Genomic DNA, 21,426 nt, shown 5'->3' with positions numbered 1-21,426 from the left:
GAGCTGGGAGCAGAAAGCTGGGGGTCGGTGGCCCGTCCTTGACCCTCCACTGGAGCCTGATGGACACACAATAAAAGGGCAAGTCACAAATTAAAGGCTGGAATAAAAAATATACACACACAGGTGCCACAGACGCTGAAATGCTGAGTCTTGCATAGGTTTTTATGAAAATGTAAAACAATACATGGCGACTGAGTTGTTGAGTGCTAATGATGTTGTTGGTCTGTCATGTGTAAACAGCAGTAACACAACCATATTTTTAATTATAACAAAAGATGAAACAAGCTAGAGAATATTTCTAATTCATGACTACAAGTTTCTTTCTGCTTGTTTTTCCCTGATTGGTCCTGTAACCCCTCAGTTGTATTTTGGAAAGAATCCATTGAGGTGAAGGTCACAATATTACAATAAAATATAATAATCCTGTTTACTGCATATATCCACAGCACATACTGTCCATATAGCCTCTCAATTGCAGCCCATCACACTCAGTTCAGTCAGGGGTCAATAGCTGTGACCAGGGAGGCCTGATCCTCCATGAGCCCATCGACCCTCAGCCACAGAGAATATGAGCGTTCCACGTCCCGGCCTCGCTGCCACGCGTGAGGCCATCGGAACAAACGCTCCTGCCAGGCCTCCCCACATGCAAGCGAGGCTACGAGATTGATCCGCTTTACCAACGCAGCGTCAATACCAATACAGGCACAGGCAGAGATGGAGGAGGAGGAGGAGAGAGTGGGTACGAGGCTGAAAGTATCTGTCACAAGCTGTTACTGACTCACAAGTAAACACACGTTACTGAACATATTAAGATCAAAGAGGTGGGCTTTTATTTTCTGTTTTATCCAACTGGCCCATTACATGCTGATGAACCGAACAGAGAAGAAGAAGAAAGGCTTGCATCATATATTTCTTCTTTGTTTGGTTTATAGGTCAGTCGGTGGTAACCAACATCCAGGTGCATCACCACCACAATGTTTGAATATCCTGCTCGTTCCTATACGTGTTACTTCCAAGGATTCTCAAACACAGTGGTGTAGGTTTTCCTTTGATGTATAACCCACGACGTCTTTACCTCTGATGATGGAGATGCTTTCTAACGTAATGGTACTATATACTACTTGTCAAGTTAAGTAAAAGCATCCGTCAGTACTTGTACTCGTCTTGTGGGGTTTTACTCCCACGTGAGGAAACTATCGGGACATTTGTCCTGAATCTGCGAGGGGATGGGGGGGGAGTCTGTGTTGCCACGGCAACCATGGAACCTGACAAGAAACACGGAAAATGTGGAGGAAAAAGGTAAATTACGTTTTTTTTCCTTTGAATAGTTTAAGCTAGCTTCATATTTACTTTATATACGTAACGATGTATCTATATTATATTAATCAAGCTGATTTCGCTTTAGTTGGATATATTTGCGGCCATGAACGGGGAGAAAAAACCCACAGAGGTTGTGACACTAAAGTAGCGCTGGACTTTTAAAGCAGTGATTTTGACGATTTTAAAAAGTAAACTTACCACCGAACGTGTCTTGTGCCTCATTCTGAAGATTTACTGGTCGTATGAAGTATTTACAGCCAGTTTCTACACGGTTCTGTCAGCAGGAAACTTGCAGACCGCTCTCCCCGGGACAGACGCTTGTTCCCCGCTGCTGCCAGAGGCCGGTCCCAGGAGCTGGATCTCAGTGACAGCACACAGGTACACACCGCCTGCTGCACGTCATCACAGTCTGATGAAGACTGTGTTAGAGTCAGGGAAACTGAGGATGCTTCCAAAACTAATACCAAGAATAACTTTGAATTATCAGCTGACTCATGCAAAGTGCAGCAAACAGACAAAGAGCTGCTCGGCTCATTGAAGAGCAGGTGTGATGAGATCCTCAGGTGGCAGCTGATTGGCTGGAGAGGAATCACTTCCTCTTTCACAGCATTAAAAACAAACCTGAAGATGCATTTACAACTGCCCTGGAGGTCCCATTTCCCTGAGTTGTGACGTTGTCGTTCCAATGTTCCAAAAACTCGGATGCTGTGTTTAGAGCGTTTGAACAACAGCTTGGCGCCTCTTTCTCATAGTTGCACGGTAACGAAGAGCAAAGACAAAGGATCAAATGTGACAGACCCACAATTGTAGCCCCACAAACAGTAGCTCCCAGACACAGATGAACTCTGCATCAAATCAGAATAACAACTGGAAAATTCAGTGAAAACTTTGGTCCATGAGTTGCTGACGTCATCACCTAGGAACCAATTAACATAATTAAATTAAAATCAGCTTTAAACAGAACAGTAGCTTCTGTTACACACTTGCAGCCGACACTATACATTTTATTGGATGCGTCATCACATCAGTTATACCTGTGCTTTGGTCAGGATCTGTGGGAAAAGCCTGTGGGTCACTGTCGCCCTCTCACTCGTCTGTGCTCAGAGGCGGTTTGACTCAGTGTGAGCTCAGGTCATGGAGGTAAAGAGGTTGTACAAATGAATTAGAAAACGCTACTGAGACGACTCTCTCTCTGTGTGTTCTCTCCTCCAGGGTCTGTCGGAGCTCCACATGGCCTGCCTCTACGGCCAGCTGGCTCCTCTTGAGCGCCTGATGCGGTCCATGTTGGACAGGCTGGACAACGGCGATCCTCTGGGGCGCCGGCCCGTCCACCTGGTCATGTCCTCCTCCAACTTTCACAACGCCGCCGCCTGTCTCAGATGCCTAATGGAGAACGAAGCCGACATCCATCTGTAGGAGCCTTATTTTGAAATGTTCCTCAGAGATGAAAATAGAGAGAATAAGAAGTGATTGATTCAGTATAAGATGATGAGCAGCCACAAATAAGATAACAACAATGTTTTTTTGCATTTTTTGTCATTATGACCAGAACCACAGACTCAGGGCTGACGCCGCTGCACCTGGCCGCCGCAGAAGGCCTCCTGGACTGCGTAGAGATCCTCGTGCAGGCCGATGCAGATGTGATGGCCCAGGACGACATGGGACACACAGCTCTGGATTTGGCTCGCGTCTGGTCCCACAGAGACGTAGGCAGGTAACAAGCTGGAGGAACAATTCACGGCAAAATCAAAGTCAAGAGTTTCAGTTCGCTAAAAAACACGACTTGTGTGCGTAGGTATCTGAGAAGCTGCATGTGGAAGGCAGAGAAGAAGAAAGAAATGAAGGAGATGGCGCAAGCTCGGATTTTATACAGGGACCTTGTTGCCGAGGCCAAACTGAATGTGATCGACAAAACGGTACGTTGTAAATCAGTAAAACAGGATATCACATAAATACCTGAACTCAGGATTTCCGATTTCTAACTTCACTTCCTCTGTGTGATTTCAGAGTCTTATAGACAAGAAGATGAAAGAGTGGGCGGCCTTGAAGGGTATTCCCCACATCAAGGCTGTCTCCCCCAAAGTCATGGTGAGCAAGTACCACACAAAGTGCCTCTTATCCAATCAGGACGGCTCTTATGTGGGGACGCACAAGCCAAAGCTGAGTGAATCCAGCTCAGGGCCTGACCTCCAGGACATTGTCACGCTGTGGAGGGACAGCGGTAGCAGAGGGCGGCCTCAGTACAACACCAAGTGGGACAGCACGCCTCGCGACGCCCCTGACCTGCCTTTGGACGTCCTCAAGAGTGTGTTGTTTCCCAGAGTGTTGCCATCCAGGCTCAACTCCCCTCAGGACTTTAATCCGCGGGACATCAAGGAGGTCCCGCACAGACGATGCCCCCGGGGATGGAGCCCCTCACCTTTTTATTAATTTAGCTTCAGGTAGAAAGCGCCTTCATAGATTTTCACAGATTCCAGGAACACATGTATCACACAGAGGTCTGACGGAGTCCTAACAGGCAGAAAGAGACGTGAAGAGCGGAATTATCCTCGTAAAATATCCAGCCATCTCAAGACCTCAGCTCTGAGTGATAAAACAAAAAATGCCACACTCTCCAGAAAGCAGGGTGAGCAGAGGATGAGAAAAACCCTCAGTGAACTGGGTCACCTGTCACAGACGTACCCCTGCACTTTCACTGATCCCCCCCAGGGAAGTGAGCAGGGATCCAGGTGAGGGCTTGTCAACAGGGTGTGTGTGTCTGCGAGCTGTGGCCTGTCAACTGAAGCTAGGTGTGTGTGTGTGTCGTGGTTTTGTCTTGTCCCTTTACTTCATGAAGCACTTCACACCTCAGTGGGGGGTCAAAGTGCACACTTGCCTCAGCCTCCCACTGTGACCGGGCCACATGGGACTTGGGTAATTTAACGTCATTCAAATAAACAGTCTGACACACACACACACATTCTTGTACTTCTATTTCAGTGAGGACACTCGTTGGCATAATGCCCCCCCCCCCGCTCCATACCCCGCCAAGTACGCGTGTTCAAGTTCTCCGCTCTACATGAAAATCAACACGTACGGCAGAGATACGCACTCGACTGAGTTGCCTCTATTTCCTTTGACGCAACCTGTGAAAAGAACCATTTAATCTTCCAAATTATTTCAACAAAATCTTTTATTTTATTTTACAGTTGTGTGTTTTAACAGGCGACAATTATTCACACTCGAGAAATTGTTAGAAGGAACTTCAGCCTCTTCAATCGAACTTTCCCCAAACCGTTTTGAGCAGCTTTCTTACTGCACAGGTTCGATCTTCAGAAGTTTTCCCCATTCGTCTTTGACAGTGAGTGTTTATAAAAATCCGTTTGTTACTGTGGTTCCTTAAAAAATAGTCCAAAAAAAAGGTGGGAATCTGAGGAGTAACGGGAAAAAAACTCTCACACAGTGCGTCGTGTCCGTGGTGAGACGTCGATGACTTCCTCTCTTGTCTTCACCTAATTGAAAGTGAAAATGAATCCTATCCAACCACCTTCATTTAGTGTTGTGACAGGACAGGGCATTGATTTCATGTCATACTTTGCAATAAAAAGAAATGTACCTCCACAGATCAGAAGCTGATTCCTTACAAGTTAACTACAGACTGATCTTTGTCATTTTAAGCCAAAGTGCTTCAGCAGCTGATTGGCAGCTTTTATCCTTTTTCTCGGATTTCACACCAAAACATGGATGTCAGTATTAAGACAGGAAGCACCTTTAAACTTTCCCAACCTCCAACCCACCTTCTCAACAGTTGTATTCCATCTCCTGAACTATTGTCACCCCTACTTTGTGTATCGACTCCGATGAGCAGCAGGATGTCGTGTCAAGAAGAAAACTGATCATTATTTATAGATTTGATGTCAGAAATTGCAGGTTTTTTTGTTGGTTGTTAATCTTAAACCTGCACATGTATATCTTTTGTACCAAAGATTTAAAAATGGAGTCACAATAATAAAAGCGATGCGCTAAAGACAAGTTCCCGTCGGCAAAGGTCTCTGGTAGATGTCGTCAGTCCAGACAGAGACAGACAAACGCTGCCTGTGTAAACTCCTTGGCTCGTCCAGCAGAAGACTCTCCTGTGTCCATTGGTCCGTCCTCTTCGTGTCCTCTCCCCCCCCCCCCATTTTGTCCTCTGCTTAGTTTTAGTCCAGTCCAGAAAATGTCACAGTCATTCCAGCCTCCCCCTTAATCTCCGACACACACTCTCACACTCACCCCTGACCCCCCGAACCGAAACAGAGTCTGAGCTCCTCAGTACATTTTCTGTCGGCTGGGCAGCACTGCCTCCTTGAGGAAAGAGAACACGATGAGGATCCCTGACCTCTTCCCCCTCTTGCCCTTGGTGAAGTAATTAGACACCACGTCATCTGAAAAGGAAGAAATGGAAACCGTTACTAATTATAACATGTGTAAGCACCGACGTTTGAAATCTGTTTCCAAGTCTGGAAGTTAGGAAATGTAACATGTACGTAGTTGCTGGTTGTAATGTTAAATATATTAAATCTGTTTGATTTCACACCGAATCAGAATCGGCTTTATTGGCCATGTTTGTGTACATTTACAGGGAAGCTGACTCCAGTTTTACGTTGCTCTCAGTGTGCGTACGATGAAATAAACACACAGGAAGGGACGAGGATAATTGGAAATCAAAACAAATAAGTTAAAGAATAATACAAAAAAAAATCACTTTAAGTATTAGAGCAGATGATCCAGAAAGTACAGTTGAATTACATGTAAAAAATAAATCTGAGTGTTCAGGGGACACAGTGAGAAAAGGAATCTGCGCCCAACGTGGGGCTCGAACCCACGACCCTGAGATTAAGAGTCTCATGCTCTACCGACTGAGCTAGCCGGGCGGGTGAGACTACTAGCATGAGCAGTTCGTTCACGTAACTAACCGAGTAGACTTCAGCAGTTATATATATATAACTTGAAAATTGCACTTTTGATACATATAAGAGGTTAAGAATTGTCTCACTCAATTGAATTCTTATGAATTAAAATGTGGTTTTACAGGGGACATGTTTTTCAGCTGCTGTTCAGTAAGAAATAAGCCTGAACCCTGTAACTACCAATGTGTAGCTGAGATAACGTGGGTTCAGTCTGAAATCAACAGTTTTTATGTATCTTCAATAGTTTTAGAACCATATCCACACAAACATGACAGATTTGGTGTGGAATCACATTTTTTATCCTTTTAATTTAACGTATGAATTCTTAAGTTATGGACAAAACCTTGTTTTGTGAGGTCATGGTGAGCTCGACCATTTACCACCAAATTTTAATCACTTCATCCTTGAGTCTTGTACAATTGAGCCACATTTTAAGGATTTCCCTTCATATCGTGCTCACGAGAATGGGTCGAACACAACATATAACATAATAATGAATTCCTCTGGTTGCAGCTGTCGCCGGCGCAGAGGCATAAAAATCTGTTTCCATTTTCCCTGAAGAGAAGCTCACCTCCTTGCTGTATGGTGGACGGCAGCACATTTTCACCCGCTGACAGTGACACGAAGAAGGCGAAGGGGATGACCCAGAGGCAGATGGTGAAGTAGGCCAGCACCTGAGGCCAAAAAGGATTAAGTGGAATATGTTTTTACGGAATGATATGTAACAGCAGAACATTTTTCACCATTTCATTAAAAAAAACAGCTTATGACTGAGCTGATTAATCTGAGTACGTGATATAGATATGCATGATAATACTGGATATGTATAAATATGAGATGTAAAAATGCTGCCCGCTCCAAATCCTTACCTCTGAAAATGGGTAATACTCTTGTGCAAAGTACTGGAAGGCCATATAATGGTTCACCACTATCAACACTGTGGAGTGGAGACAAAGGAAACAGTGAAGAAGGACAAGATGGTGAGGAAGCTGTTACGAGTTCATTTGAGGTGATGCTGTTTGCAGTTGCTTTGCTTTGCTTTCGAGTGTGTCGTACTGACCGCAGGAGAGGATGAAGTTGGGGGAGCTCAGCAGTATGTAGGGGAAGGTCTGCAAGAGGCCGAAGTACACCAGGTTGGTGAAAAGACCAACTCCCACCATCAACACTGGGAAGCCGTCAATAACATAGAGGCCTGCCAGTACACCTGTAGAGAACTGGACACAACCACACGTGAAGTGACGTAGCAGTTTGTGATCAGCCTTGAATACGTCATTTCTTAAACTGAACCTACTCACCAGAATCATGTATTTTATTATTCGACTGGTGGCTACTGTGTATTCTTCTATTAGTTCTGCCAGGTAGTACAGGCCAGCAGCTGAGTGAGGACAGGGGATGAACAGGAAACAGAAAAGTCACAAAATGTTAATAGACAGAATGATTTGATATTGTAACTCAGTATTAACATAAAGCGTAAAACATACATATTAAATATATTGACCGAGGCTGGTAAATGTACAGCATTTAATCAATTATAGTATTTAAGCACCGGCTCATGGAAAGTTTGCGTCACACTAAAGCAATCTGAACTTTCCAAAAGAGACAAAGATAAGATGACAGTGGCGGATCGCCTTTAACTTTCAAAGTCCATATTTGTCAAACACTATCCCTAAACTTTATTCCTCCTCCCAGCGCTTCACAGTTTAACTTTTAAACAAGATAGTATGATAGCAGATAGTATGCAGTGATAAATGTTAATAAACCGGTAATGAAACAGATGCTTTGCAGCCCTTTTCTTGAATTTATTGATCAAAGACAAAGCAAATGTAATGTTGGACTAAAGGAAACACACTAGAGACTTTTTGCCGGCTCATATGCTTTACTTATTAATGCACTGACCTGTATTGTACTGGTATAAACTACCTATTCTCTGATTAATGTGCGATAACTTATCAATAAACCTTCAATAAAAAGGTAAATGTATCACACATTACAATGATTACACTTCATGTGTTTTGACCTTTGAGTCACAATCAGCTCAGCAAACGTTTAAAAGTGACGTCGAGTCAACTGAATGACAATAAAAGAAAAACAAGAGCTGCATCAGTCTCTTTATTTACTTGTGACAGAGTCAGTGAGCAGGAGCCACACCTGTCAGCTGCTCAGATACGTGGACACAGACTCTTTGCCACGTATCACGCGGACGTTCAGAAAGCGAACCAACAACCTCCCCCGAACCAAACTCCCTGTTGAAGCCGGTTTCTCCACAGCGTTCATTAATGTAAACACACGAACAAACCTCCACGCTAACTTTTCGGGCAGCACTGTTAGCTAGCATGTTAACCTTTGCACCGTGCACCCTGCAGCCGGGTGCGACTTTCATCACTTCGCTGCAGACGACGTGAAACACAGACACGTTGTCTGCTGATACAACAACCGACCGAGTGGTTTTGCATTCTGTAAAACCCGGAGAGAGCCCAATAAAAGGGAGAGATAGCGTTAGCATCAGTTAGCAAACATTACTTCCAGCTCCAAGAGTTGCCAGTGTCGTTTAAAACCAAAAAAATGAATTGAATTGTGTTGATTAAACACTAATAAATGCATATTACGATTTGCATTTGTTTGAAAATTAGGTGACGTTGTCGTGTTTGATAAGGAAAAGAGATGCAAAACTAGCCAGCTAGCTAAGTAACTGCTGAGTGTTTGTGTGAATTAACTTCTTTACACTTGAGGAAGTTTAACTTTTTCCACGTGTGTCTTATTAACAACACATCGATCAGTGCAGAACGAGTTTTTTTTTAAAATTGATAAACAGCTGCGGTGACGTTTTACTGCCGAACCTTTAAATGCTAGTTCAGGTCCGTTAGCGCTAGCGAGCAGATCCGAGCTAGCACGCTAGCACTCGCAGGGCTTGTCACCGCGCACTTACCGATGGCGAGCGTGACGAAGGAGATGTGCACCACCAGCGACAGCCAGCTGAGCAGATAAATAAACCACATCGCTCTGCGCAGGAGACGACGCACACAAATAAAACAGAAAAAAACACGGACAGCTAGCCGAATGCTAACTGCGCTAACTTCCTCCCTCGGTGGTTCCAGTGCGAGCTAACGAGAGCAGGGAAGAGGGGGGGGGACATAAGGGGTACCGGTGTGGAGCAGGCTGCAGCGCCGCCGCGGTTTGGAAGAGAATTGCAGTTGTGTTACGCGTTTCAAACTACGTTGTGTTAGATAAATTCAGGGGGACAGAATAAAATTGATTAAATGTTAGATAGGATTGATTTTGGCTTTCCATACCTGGGATCTGTTATATTGTTTCTAATTTTAACTTCTAATTCTAACCCTAACCCTAAAACCAAGTCTTAACCCTCAAACAGCCCATTGAATTCGTGAGGACCAGCAAAAATGTCCTCACAATGATGGTATTGAACCAAAATTGGCCCTGATAACTATAGATAGACACACACACACACACACACACACACACACACACACACACACACACACACACACACACACACACCGACACACACACACGTCTCCATGACTTCAGAGGTCATTGACTTACATTGAGTTCTTGGAAAATTACTAGAAACTTAACTTAAACCTTACCTTAATCTAAACCTTAACATTAAAACAAGTCTTTACCTTAACATGTAATGATTTATGTCATGAGGACTTGATTTTTGTACCCATAATGTGACAGTACAAACAGATGTCGGTCCCCACAACATGAGTAATACCCGGAGCACACACACACTTGCCATCGTGTGTATGAATTCAATAACACGGAGAAGGTGGCGGCCCACATCATTTTATCTGAAAAGCTCACACCTTTGTGATTGAGGAGAGAAATGATAAAAAATGTATGGCGCAGAGTGAAAAGGCAGAGGCTGCGGTAAAAAGAGCTAAATAAAGTAAATATATAATGTGAAACAGTGTGAAGACACTAAAATGGTGTCGGAGTCGAAGGTGAGAGTAATTTCATCCCCTTTTCAAATGCTTTTAACAAAGGCACAGAGATAAGATAGCCGGCACGGTGTGCGGCTGTGTGTGCTCACTCATGCATGCACACATATATATATATACAGTATCTGTGTGGAGGTGAGAAAACAAAAGGCAACCTGCTGCATTTAAAGAGACTTTCAGGAGGGAGTCACCTGAGGCTCTTATCTCAGCAACACCTCTGGGCTCTGGGTGTGGGAGCTTTAATGGGCCTTAATAAAATGGCAGCCGCCGTCCGTCTGCTGGATCCAGCTTTAAGAGGCAGACACCTCGGGAGAGAAGTGGCCAAGGTGAGCGTTTCCCATTCAAGGGTGTCTTTTTTTAATGGCTCGGGCTATTTTCCGTCTGTATTCTCCGGCATTGAAATCCCTGTAACTTGCACTTAGATCAAATATAAACCCAAGCAGCCAAAAAGAATGATGTCGGACATTAACCACGGCTGAGGGAGCTCCATTTCCTTTGACACGCAACAAGTCCTGGCTCTCAGTGGCAGACTTGGGTTAAATGGAATTTGAAAAAAAAGCATTTCTTTGTTTCTCTTTGACCATGAATGTGGGGTTTGATGGTTGTTTGCGATATGCCCCACCCGTCTGGGGCTCCCAGGAGGTTAAAACAAACACCAAGGTCTGTTTTCTGACTGTATCTGATCCAGAGGTGAAATCAGTTTTTAACAGAAACAAAGACAAACCACTGGTTTCCTTACATTTTATTGTAAGGGATCACGGACACGGGGCCTTTTCAGTGCAAAGAAATTATGTGTTCCTTTAATGTAACGGTAAAAAAAACATCCTCATAGATCAATAAACACTTCTGCTGTTCATCATCGTATCGAACATAAATGTCAATGTTCCTCTGACTGATTTCAGTTTTCCTGGACGATGATCAGTGTAGATGCTCGCATGCGAGAGTCTCTCTTCTCCCTGTTCTGCCTCAGCCTCCGGAGCACAGGGGCGCCGCTGCTCTCCTCTGCCCACGGAGCAAGTCCTGCTGCTGGGCCACACAGAGCGCCGGGCTGGGGGTCTAATCGAGAGATCAGCGCATCGTCTTGTTAGGCACGAAATCCCCAGAACACAAAACAAGAACTAGAGGATGAGCTGAGCACAGTGATATAACAAAGCACGTTGTTCTGGTTATAAATATCACTGAGGCTTTTCCCCTCGCAGATGAGAGGAGGTTAAGCCAGGAAGTGATCTGATGTTTGTTTTTGATTCTTCTATCTTTTCCTTTTAATACATTTAAGTGTGTGTGTGTGTGTGTGTGTGTGTGTGTGTAGCTTTTACAAGTCAAATGTCAGTGCATGAAAACACTGTATATAAAGAGCATTAGTAAATACTAATGCAAACTAATGGAAACGACCTGGTACGACCCCCACGTGTGCAGCACTGACCTCATAGCTCAAAGAATTTACAACATTTTTCTCACATAAAATGTATGAATAAGAGACACGAGACACGACAGGAGTTCATACCCTGTGTTTGGGTCGAGGAGGACGGGTCCTTGTGCTCCCCCATCGCTCTCCTCCTCCTCTGGAGCACCTGCAGCAGCTCCATCTCCCCCACATTCCGTCCCATTCCCCTCCTGGATGGGAGTCTGCGGTGGTGCTGGAGCTTCATGTTGTCCTGGTGCGTTAGACGGTTAAAGTTAATGTTTCAGAATGCAGTCGTTGGTGCTACCACTTTCAGTATAATGGTTGTTATGGTATAGCAGAAGAAAATTAAATTACTACCAGCATTCCTTTCAACTCCACAACTGCTGATTTTCTGTTTTCACTCCTCGAGTCCTGTGATAAGATTTGAGATGTGAAGAAAATGTCTAAGTGGAACAGATTCACATTTATTTTATAACAAAAGCAAAAAGGAACAAAGGTATAAAGATACTGACCCTCCACGAACTGTCGTCCTCCTGTGAGCAGAGAGGGTGAATGGATGGTAGTTATTAAAACATTTTTATTTGTTACTTTAGATTTTGCTCTTAGTGTAGGTTTTGTAAAGAATGTTCTTCAAGACAAGATCAATGGGTTTCATGCAACAACCGTTCGTACGCATTCACCAATTTTCTCATATTTTGAGTTTTCTCAGACATTTCATAGGAGCCATGTGAAATTAGTTTTTCACTCGTGAATTGTATTTTTCAAAAACCCAACCTTTTGCCTCGTTCGCTAAAATACGCACAGTACGGAGTTCTTCATGTTTACTCCCTGTACAGACACATGTCAGAGAAATTATAGATATAAAAATAAATATGTTCTTGCATGAAGCCTGAAACATTAATTTCAGTCACAATCAAACTGTTTTTCCACCTGAACTCTTTTCATGGGCCTCAGGACGATTCCTTTTTTTATTCTCTCCATCATTTCATCCACTGCTCTTGCCTTCAGGTTCGGAGAGGGCGCTGCTTCTAAATATTGAAAATAGATACAAATAGATATATTTATTATTAGTTTATTGTTGGTGTTTCTGTTCTGCACTTCCTCAAGAGTAAACTCATATCTCATATCATCACATTCACATTATTTTTCATAATTTGAGAAAATATCCAGTATGTGATGTTTAGGTAAATTCAGTCAAAGATGAGAAACAAGAAAAATTTATCAATAAAAACAAAAATTAAGAGAATGCCCCATACACAGGGAAGCAAAATGGGGAATGAGAAACTCACTGTTTGCATCATCTTTACTGGCTCCATCTTTCCTCCTGCTCCTCAGGAAGTCAAGTGAACTAGAGCGAAGAAATCACAGGTGTCAGATTTTCATATTCAGAGGACTGTTGTTTTATAAATGGATATTTCATTTTACAATGTTAGATACTAAATGAACCAACTCCTAACACATGAATGTATTATTTCTAATACTTAAAAAGCCTCTGAAACTGCTTTAAAATGAGCAGGTACAACTAAGACTGTCCACTGAAACTTTCAATCAGTTGAATGTCAGAAGAAGCTCTGAGTTACATGTACTTGTTGACAATAGTGGGAGGTGGAGGAGGAGGAGGAGGAGGAGGAGGAGGAGGAGGAGGAGGTGGTGGAGGAAGTGCAGCAGGGGTGGATTTCTCCACTGGTTCATCAGTCAAATTCTCCCTCGTCAGCGCTTCTTGTAACTGTTTCACTGCAAAAGGACGACAGCAAACCAGTATCACAGACTGAGGGAGAAGTCGTCCAGAACGAGCTACATCATATAGAAACGTGTGTAAAAACTCTTTTGTATTAGGATGCATTCACTTTACTCAGCTAAAAGAATGTAGTCATATGCATCACAGACCATCTCCAAATGTGTTCAGAGTGATGGGATCTTAAATATGTCCTCGATGCGTCCTGGCTGTGTTCACACCTGAACATCAAGCTGACAACTTCTGAGCAAATCACTCAGGACAGATGTTAATTCCAGGTCTGAACGGAACAATACACAATAATATGTGTCTACACTGAGAAAAACATTCCTACAGGACCACGGCTGCAGACTTGTGCACTTCTTTGCCTTCACAAATCAGTCGTGGAGGTTTTTCCATATAGTTTCCTGAGTTGATCCAAATCTGAGCAGTGAGATGGAGCTAAGCTGGATTCGCTGGATAATAAAACGTGTTTGCTAAGTCAGATGTCAGAGCAGTTTTCTCTGCTACACCTTCCTCCTGCAGCTGAGTGACGGTGCTGTTGGCGTCAGACAGCTGAGTTTCCAGAACCTTCCTCTCCGCCTTCCTCTCCTCCAGCTTCTCCTTCAGGTTCTGCAGCTCCGAGAGGACGCTGCTCTCTCCCACACTGCTCTCCCTCTCTTTTACCTGGACGAGACAAACAGGGGACATCATGAAGAAAATCCATATGCCCACGACGCTCCCTTTCATCAGGTCCACACACACCTGGTCCTGGTAGTAGCGCTGGATGTCGCTCAGCGCGGTGCTGATGCTGGAGATTTGCTGGAGCGCCTGTTGCAGCTGCAGACCGGTTTCTGAGCTCTGGGTGTGGGCCGCGTTCTGCTTCTCCAACATCTGAGAAGACATCTAACTTCACTTTCTGACATCTCAAACACATCTTAACAATTATCTGCTTCCGTGAAAAAACATCAGTGACAGCGAAACACAATATCAGAGGAAAGAGGAAGAGAGATCTCAGAGGCTAGTTGTTAACTCCCTCGTCACAATGCAGAGAAGATGTTTTCAAACCGCTGATCGACTCCACAATGACTCGGAAGCTTTGTTAGAATAACTCATCTGCTTCATTGAAGGCTGGGAACAATGCAAACAGGACGATTTGTCAGAGAGACAAAGCATCGTTCTTTCCTACTTTACGATAAAGTGGCTCGTTGGGGAAAATTCAACATGTCGAGCTTTACCTTGATTCACTGGGGAAATTAGATTCTATCATCTACGCCGAGCTCACAGCAATATAAACAAACCTTTTGTTATGTTTAATGTTGTGTTTATATCTATAGGTAAATGTGGCTATTGATCATTCAGATGAAAGTAGAAAACTGAATTAATCTATAACCAAAGGAAAACAAGAATAAGGTCAGAATTTAACAAGAAATAGAAACAGACATTTTTTAAGAAATAACCATCAAGAAGAAACCGTGCTCCAGCTCCACCCCTTCTACATCCAAAATCATAATTACAAATCTCAATGTTTCTGCAGAAGCTGCGAAGCCTCTTTGAATGTCACACAAATGTCACCAATGACACAGTCGACCACAACCAAACGTTTCCTCCTCCACATTCCTCCAAGTGTGTGTGGCTCTTTCATGAGTATTCAGAGGTAATTACAGAAGCTCAGGAGATCAAACTTCTCAGAGAAAGCTTCTCATCTGAGATATTTTGGATTTGCTTTCAAAAAATTCTCTTATATATATCCAGAAACAAAAACAAGAAGACTTTAAAAAAGTTGACTGCAGAATCAACATTAAAAACCTATCATACGTAATATGTGAGCAGTTGTAGTCATTAAACCCTCTAATCCTCCTAAAGGGCGTGACTCCGGTGAACTCTTGGTTCTTTAATCGTCTCTGTGACGGGTTGGAGGAACATTTATTGGGAACGGGTCCACCATAAGAGAACAGGAAGTGTGAAAAGAGTGGTTTTCATTTCTGCGTTTCCACCGTGCGCACAAACCCGAAGCAGCAGGTTTGGTGAAGCTCGCTATCACAACACGCACGCTGCAAATTACACCACTCTAATCCCTGCTCTCCCTTCAGCAGGCACCAATTTTCACACAGCAATTAGTGCAATTATTTAATACATACAAACACACAGGGCCCAGTCGCACACAGCAACACAAAGAGACACACACACACACACAGAAAAAGTCCAAATTGTTTCCTGTTTGAGGCCCTGCATCATTATACCAACACGCATCACAGAGGAGAGGTGTGAATGGTTGGTGTTTTCAAAACACATGAAAACAGACAAATAGTGGTGCATACAAGAGGCATTCAGCGCAGGGGGGGTCTTTTACCATGAATTGAGAGTAAAGGGGCTGAATGGTGTGAACAGTTGGGGGTCCTTTTCACAGGTAAGGACCCCTGCGAGGCGGCCCATTGTGCGCCTGTCCGGTAAATGGAGGACGCCGCGCACAAAGGCGACAATTGCTATATGCTCGGCAAAACATAAAGGTGTCAGGCAAAGACAGGTTGTGCTTAAAGACCACTATTCTCCTTCAGCGGCGGTGATGACCGCTAATTATGGCGAGGGGAGGGGCCAAATGGGAACAGAGAGACATTTTTTGAAAGAAAGGGCTTCATTATGGGAGCAGGTGGGGCAGCAGAAAACTTTGGTGTGTGTTTGTGTGTGTTTGTGTGCGTCTGTGTGTGTAAGTAAATTGGTGTTTTCCCTGCCTGTGTACGAGTGTGTTTCAGCTTTTGTCTTTTGTGCGTGAATGCACACACAGAGCGCAAGGATTTGACCAGAGTGTCATCGGTGTGAAAACAGAGAATGGAGACCCCTTCTCCCGTCCCACCACATCAGCTGCTGCCTGACAGAAGCAGTGTGTGCCCCCACACCTCCTCTCGCCGACCCCCCCCAGCCCCCTTCCCCCGTCCCCCTTCCCCCAAGTGTCCGTCAGCCGCCCGAAGGTCAGTGCCAACACTCCTGCTCCCTTCCTGTGGCACGACCTGTCACCCTCCACGTCTATAGGTGTGAATGTACGACAAAATGTTCCGTGCCGTCCTGAAAACACACAACCGCACACACACACACGTATATATGCATGCCATGCACTCCGACCTGGTGGGCGAAGACTTCAGCGTGCTGCCGGAGGCCCTCCTCCAGCTCCAGTCTCTGAGACATGTCTTCGAACTCCTCCGTGACAAGCTGGGAGACTGTACCCGCATCCACACACACACACATACAGACACACACACACACAAAGAGAGAGAAAGTGCGGATTTAAAAAAACAAGCAGTATAAGTTGTATTTATGAAGCTTTAATATTAAACCACAGAACGGATTTGCAGGAAATTTGGTGGATCTTAATGAAAATCCAGGTACAGCTGGAGTGGATTCAAAGGGACTGTTGGGCCTTGGCGGAGGTATGAACTCTCCTGAGAGCAGTTCTAGTTGTTTTAGTTGTTGTTCATTGGAAACAATGTGAAATCCAAAGAATATTCCTTTGTGGTTGGGATCGTGTACAATAAATAATCAATAACCTTAGCTTACCTCGTTTCATTTTATTCATGGTCTTGTTCCTTTTGGTCATTTTCCTCAGTATGGCTTCTTTCTCCTCGACCTCCAGAGCCAGCTGTGAAGAGATGTCTGAGGTGAGGCACGCTGGTCTACACACACACACACACACACACACACACACACACACACACACACACACACGTACTTGCTCCCTGAGTTGATGCTGCTGTTTGATCAGATCCTCTCGCTCCTGCTCCAGCTGCAGCTTCTCGGTCAGCAGACCGTCCACTGACGCCTGCAGCTCTGACACACACACAAAGGAGCCGATGATCAGTTGAAGACACAATCACTGAGCACTTATCACCATTAATACATGATCAGAACATGACTCGTCAATCTGGGCCGAATTATTATTATATTTAATATTGATATTGCTTTTAAAGATCAGGTGAATTCCCATCATGAGTGGTTTGGACTAACCAGCAATCTGGGCCTGACTGTCCAGCAGCAGCGTCTCCTCGCCGCCACTGAGATCCACCGCATCACCGTTAACTGTGGGGTCAGCATCTGGGTCAAAGGTCACAGCGCCCAGGATTTCAGGCAGCTCGGAGATAAGTGGCATCGGCATCTGGCTCCTCCTCTTCAGGGCTTTGTTCTCCTTGGTAACCTAGGCAACAGAGGAGGTGATGGTGAGCGGCGAGGATGCTGCTACTGCTGTTATTTATTTTATTGATGTAAAAATGACAAACAAAGGTGAGGAAAGAAAAGGAAAGGAAAGAAAAGACACTGGCCAATAGACACCTTTACAGCCAGAACCTCAGCGCTCTCCCTACATGACCGTTCAATCTGGAACTGGAGCTCCAGTACACTCATCTCTTTCAGGAGCTGATTGGAGACTGTAAACGAAGGGAGGAGGATTGTTAGTCAAGGTCATCGCAGAAAAATACAGAAGACATGAATGATTTGAATTAAAATTGCACATAATGAAGTTAAAACTCGTTAAAACCTGTTTTTAAAGAGCTGTACGTGTTAAATCTGAATGTGTTTATTTGTTCTATCTTCCTTTCTTCTGTACATTTGTGTGACTTTCTTTCTGAGTGCTTTTCTGTCTGCGAGTTGGGGAAAATAAAATAAGGCAACAGATGTGATGTCTCACCTTCCTCCAGCTCAGACAGTCGGTGATTGGCTTCATCCCGCTGCATTTCCAGGAGCTCACACTAACGACCAGCACACAGAGGAAGACGACGCAGAACAGGAGAAAGAGATCAGTTTAAAAAAACAGTCAAGGCTCCACAATCACGTGCATCTCATCTAATCAGAGTCGTGCACTTTTGATCTGAAATATTTGTGTTACTTTAAACATTAAGTCTTTTCTCTGATTAAACACTGAAGGTTGGGATAAGTGCTGGCAAGGAGCTGGGTATTTAATGATTCCTGCCATGCTGATTGTCTCTAATGCACATTAGGAAGTGGCTTTGCTGAACAAGTAATTTACTGCCTGTCACTATCAGTGATACCTGAATGTCTCCCTCGTCCTCGGAGGATAAGTCCCTCTCTCCATCACACTCTGTGGGAAACAAACAGATGTCAAACCAGAGAATGGAGAACACAGAGAGCCCGTCAGTGGGAGGCCACAAAAGCCCGAGATTCTCATATCCTGTCATGAGAGACTGAAGAGGAACTTCTTTTCACGAGGCCGTCTGAAGGAGGTCGGCCAGAGACGTACAGGAAAGGGAAATCACGAATAAACTTCCACTTTCCACTTTCACAGTAGTTTCCAGTTTCTATCTTCTCCAACTACCTGAGAGCTTTGTGGTTCACACAATGCAACTCCACAGCCACCAATTTGGCTGGAGGTTCAGGCCTGTTGTGCTCCTGACAAGAAATGTAGGCGACGCCACGATACTGCGGTTTAGCTTCAGAATGGCTTTTTAAAATGAAAACGATCTCCTTTCTCCAGATAAACGTTTTGGCTCCAGGTCAGAAATAATCTCCATCCGTATAAACTGACCTAAAAACACATGTCACACGACTATTCAACACTCAAACTCTGGGGGTGTAAACAGGAAGCAGATTGTCGACTCGGCCTCTGGTTGCTTAGTAGCAGAAAAAAGTTAAGGACGAGGGACAACAAGGGTGAGAGGTTGTGACTGATGAGAACCAATCAGGGAGCTGCTTCATCGTTTTCCGTACGTCGCCGTTCCTGCACGTCCACACCACTAAACTGAAACAGGGCCACAAGTCCGATTATATAAGTTTCTTCTGTGAACTGACTTTGATGCATGAAGTTCCCCGATAAAAGAAACTAATCAAATTAAATTAATTGAGACTGTGTGAGACATTTAGGAATAATAAAAATGTCATACTGAACATTTACATGCACAGAAACATGACACATTAAGTTATGAACAAAAGTTTTGATGAAAAACCTCTTCGTTATCTTACTTTGATGCAGAAATCAGTCCATAATGAATGACGTGACCTATTTAGATACTCAGAAGTCTTTTAGACACTGCAGCAATCATCATGTGACTCGAATAAATATCTTTATGAAGTCCTACCTGCAGCTGCACAGCCTTCAGCCGGGAACCACATCCTGACGCCTGCCTGCTTTGCAGCCTTCAGCTCCTTACTACACTAACTTAAGCAGAAAAAGGAACCAGCTTTCTCTCTGAGTAGCTCTGGTCTTACTATGAGGGAAGCGAGTGGGAATTTCAGTTTACACCCTCCCCCACTACCATGATTTAAAAGAAAAAGGGAACTTATTAGGTATTGGGTAAAAGACAGTTTTGATCATTGTCTTCTAATGTGGATTTCAAGCCAAATGAGTATCTATGTGTTTCTTTGCTGACGACACGTTATTCTCTTGATTGTGTTTGTTTGGTTTTGCTCTTGAAGATGCCAGTAAACTCGAAGGGGAGGAGGTGAGTGAACTTTCCCCCCCCTTTGTATGTACAGTGAAAAGAGGGAAATGCAGCCTCTGTCCATTCATGTGGTCTCTGAGGGACGACACTGTCTCCGTACTACAAGATCAATGTCACTCAAGCTGCCGGGGCGAAGGCAAAACCGCTTTTATTCCTCTATCAGCATCTGAGCTCAGAGTTCGCGACCTCGGAAACATCCCACACCTGCCATGGGAACCTAATTCTGGGCGATAAATCGGGAGAGGAAGTCGGGTGGCAGCGGAAATGTTGATGACACACATTCCTCCACCATTAATAATTTAAAAACTTCGAATTTCTCATCCCTAAATCCTGATTTATTCATTGGCCCACCTTCCAGGAGTTGATCTCTGGGAGTACAGCCGGAGCTCGTACAGAGTTCAGCACTTCTTCCATTTAACTCGGAGCGATTGATTTAACTCGGAGTTGCTGTTGCAAATTAGTTAGAACATAAATGCAAAGAGACAGAGTTTCTTTTGTCAGTGAATATTCACAATGTGTTAAGTTTCCTGCAAAATGTATTTGCAATTGCATAAAAGTTGTGATTAGTTTTGAACAAAGGAGGTAAATGTGAGATCTTAAGGCTTTAGCTGCTCAGACATTACTTATAGGATCAAATATTGGTTTTGGTCTTTAATGGGATCTGAAGACGATAAAAATCAGACTTCATGTTCTCCTTGTGAGACCTGAGACCTAAATGGGATAAACCAAACTCATCAGATAGTTTCATTCGTTTAACCACAGTCTTTTCCAAGCGGAGCCTTATTAGCTACAGTTCTAGAAAGTATAGGAGCAAATTATAGGATGTATTCGTGGTTGTAATTGAGGGTTATCGCTGCTTTTATCGTCAATGAAACAGAGTCTAACAATTCTCCAAGGTTTTAGTTTGTGGAATAACTGACTTCGATGTCCACAGGAATTATAGAAATGTCGGGCGGGTTATGTGATCAACAAGATTCAGGAAAATACTTTCAAACATTCACAGTGTGCGCGGAAACATTAATAGCGGCCTTGTATAGCTTGCTTTTTAAATTCCAAAAGATATTGGCAGCGAGATTTCTTTATTTGCGACACAAACACGGGACAATTGCGATGTGTAATGATTCCCGGTGAAAGATAGGTAATCTAACATAATCAAAAGACCTCATTGAAAGGTCTTTGACATAATTTTTGATGCCTTTGAATCCCCCTCAAAGCACGAGCGAGTGGCCTGCGCAGCCCAGCGATGAAAAGCTGCCGTGAGTCATGGCAGTGACGTCCTTGTGATTTAATGAGTCTTTTCTCTCCCAGTGTGTTGCTCTCTTCACAGGCACCACCTGAGCACCCGAACCTCCCGCCGCCTGTCACCCTGACCTTTACTAATGATTCTTCGTCATGTTAATAAAGGTGAAATTGTCACTTAACATCAGCTGTTGTTCTGTGTTTCTAGCAGTGGGTGACATTGTCAGAACAACTCGCTCCTCGTTAAGACTGCGGCTCCAAATTTCCGGTTAAATAGAAGCAGATTAGAAAGGAGGAAGCGTTTGATTTTTGAAAAGACCAAACAAGGTTTCGGTTCTCAGTGAGATTCTGGCCTTTGATACTCTCTTCTTGTTTCGTTTGGAGAATGGGTGATTAAAAAAAAAAAAAAATCGGT

The 21,426-nt window shown here is 43.9% G+C and overlaps 3 protein-coding genes and 1 non-coding gene across 8 annotated transcripts; 1 reads left to right on the top strand and 3 right to left on the bottom strand.

Moving 5' to 3' along the window:
• Positions 1-1,152: 1,152 nt before the first annotated feature.
• On the top strand, positions 1,153-4,305 carry si:ch211-1o7.2 (ankyrin repeat domain-containing protein 53). 2 transcript variants are annotated; one of them, XM_034568918.1, is made up of 6 exons: positions 1,153-1,299; positions 1,605-1,698; positions 2,533-2,732; positions 2,870-3,034; positions 3,116-3,236; positions 3,328-4,305. In XM_034568918.1, the coding sequence occupies exons 1-6, from the start codon at positions 1,259-1,261 to the stop codon at positions 3,748-3,750; spliced, it is 1,044 nt and encodes a 347-aa protein (XP_034424809.1). In that variant the 5' UTR covers positions 1,153-1,258; the 3' UTR covers positions 3,751-4,305. The 2 variants fall into 2 exon arrangements, with proteins under 2 accessions (XP_034424809.1, XP_034424808.1); XM_034568917.1 differs by having other exon boundaries at positions 1,602-1,698.
• A 169-nt stretch (positions 4,306-4,474) lies between these two features.
• tex261 (testis expressed 261) lies at positions 4,475-9,371 on the bottom strand. Of its 2 annotated transcripts, XM_034568973.1 has the most exons (7): positions 9,175-9,371; positions 7,544-7,623; positions 7,309-7,462; positions 7,118-7,185; positions 6,820-6,922; positions 5,678-5,723; positions 4,475-5,464 (listed from the first exon to the last, which is right to left on the bottom strand). In XM_034568973.1, exons 1-7 carry the CDS (start codon positions 9,242-9,244, stop codon positions 5,365-5,367), a joined length of 621 nt encoding a protein of 206 aa, XP_034424864.1. In that variant the 5' UTR covers positions 9,245-9,371; the 3' UTR covers positions 4,475-5,364. The 2 variants fall into 2 exon arrangements, with proteins under 2 accessions (XP_034424864.1, XP_034424865.1); XM_034568974.1 differs by having other exon boundaries at positions 4,475-5,723; positions 9,175-9,369.
• Positions 6,140-6,212, bottom strand: trnak-cuu. Its single transcript has one exon. It is a non-coding gene; the product is annotated as a tRNA-Lys (tRNA).
• A 1,610-nt stretch (positions 9,372-10,981) lies between the features above and the next one.
• Positions 10,982-19,506, bottom strand: shtn2 (shootin 2). 3 transcript variants are annotated; one of them, XM_034569251.1, is made up of 17 exons: positions 19,410-19,506; positions 18,366-18,415; positions 18,005-18,065; positions 17,650-17,744; positions 17,329-17,515; positions 17,054-17,151; positions 16,882-16,963; positions 16,450-16,544; positions 14,095-14,223; positions 13,863-14,016; positions 13,202-13,349; positions 12,905-12,963; positions 12,546-12,643; positions 12,128-12,148; positions 11,973-12,026; positions 11,715-11,865; positions 11,109-11,266 (listed from the first exon to the last, which is right to left on the bottom strand). In XM_034569251.1, the coding sequence occupies exons 1-17, from the start codon at positions 19,441-19,443 to the stop codon at positions 11,109-11,111; spliced, it is 1,674 nt and encodes a 557-aa protein (XP_034425142.1). In that variant the 5' UTR covers positions 19,444-19,506. The 3 variants fall into 3 exon arrangements, with proteins under 3 accessions (XP_034425140.1, XP_034425141.1, XP_034425142.1); XM_034569249.1 differs by having other exon boundaries at positions 10,982-11,266; positions 13,863-14,223; XM_034569250.1 differs by having other exon boundaries at positions 10,982-11,266; positions 12,546-12,637; positions 13,863-14,223.
• Between the last annotated feature and the right edge of the window lie 1,920 nt (positions 19,507-21,426).

This window comes from Hippoglossus hippoglossus, chromosome 18 (assembly GCF_009819705.1).
Source record: "Hippoglossus hippoglossus isolate fHipHip1 chromosome 18, fHipHip1.pri, whole genome shotgun sequence".
In the NCBI taxonomy this organism is placed as follows: Eukaryota; Metazoa; Chordata; class Actinopteri; order Pleuronectiformes; family Pleuronectidae; genus Hippoglossus; species Hippoglossus hippoglossus.
This window is presented reverse-complemented; position numbering and strand designations above follow the sequence as displayed.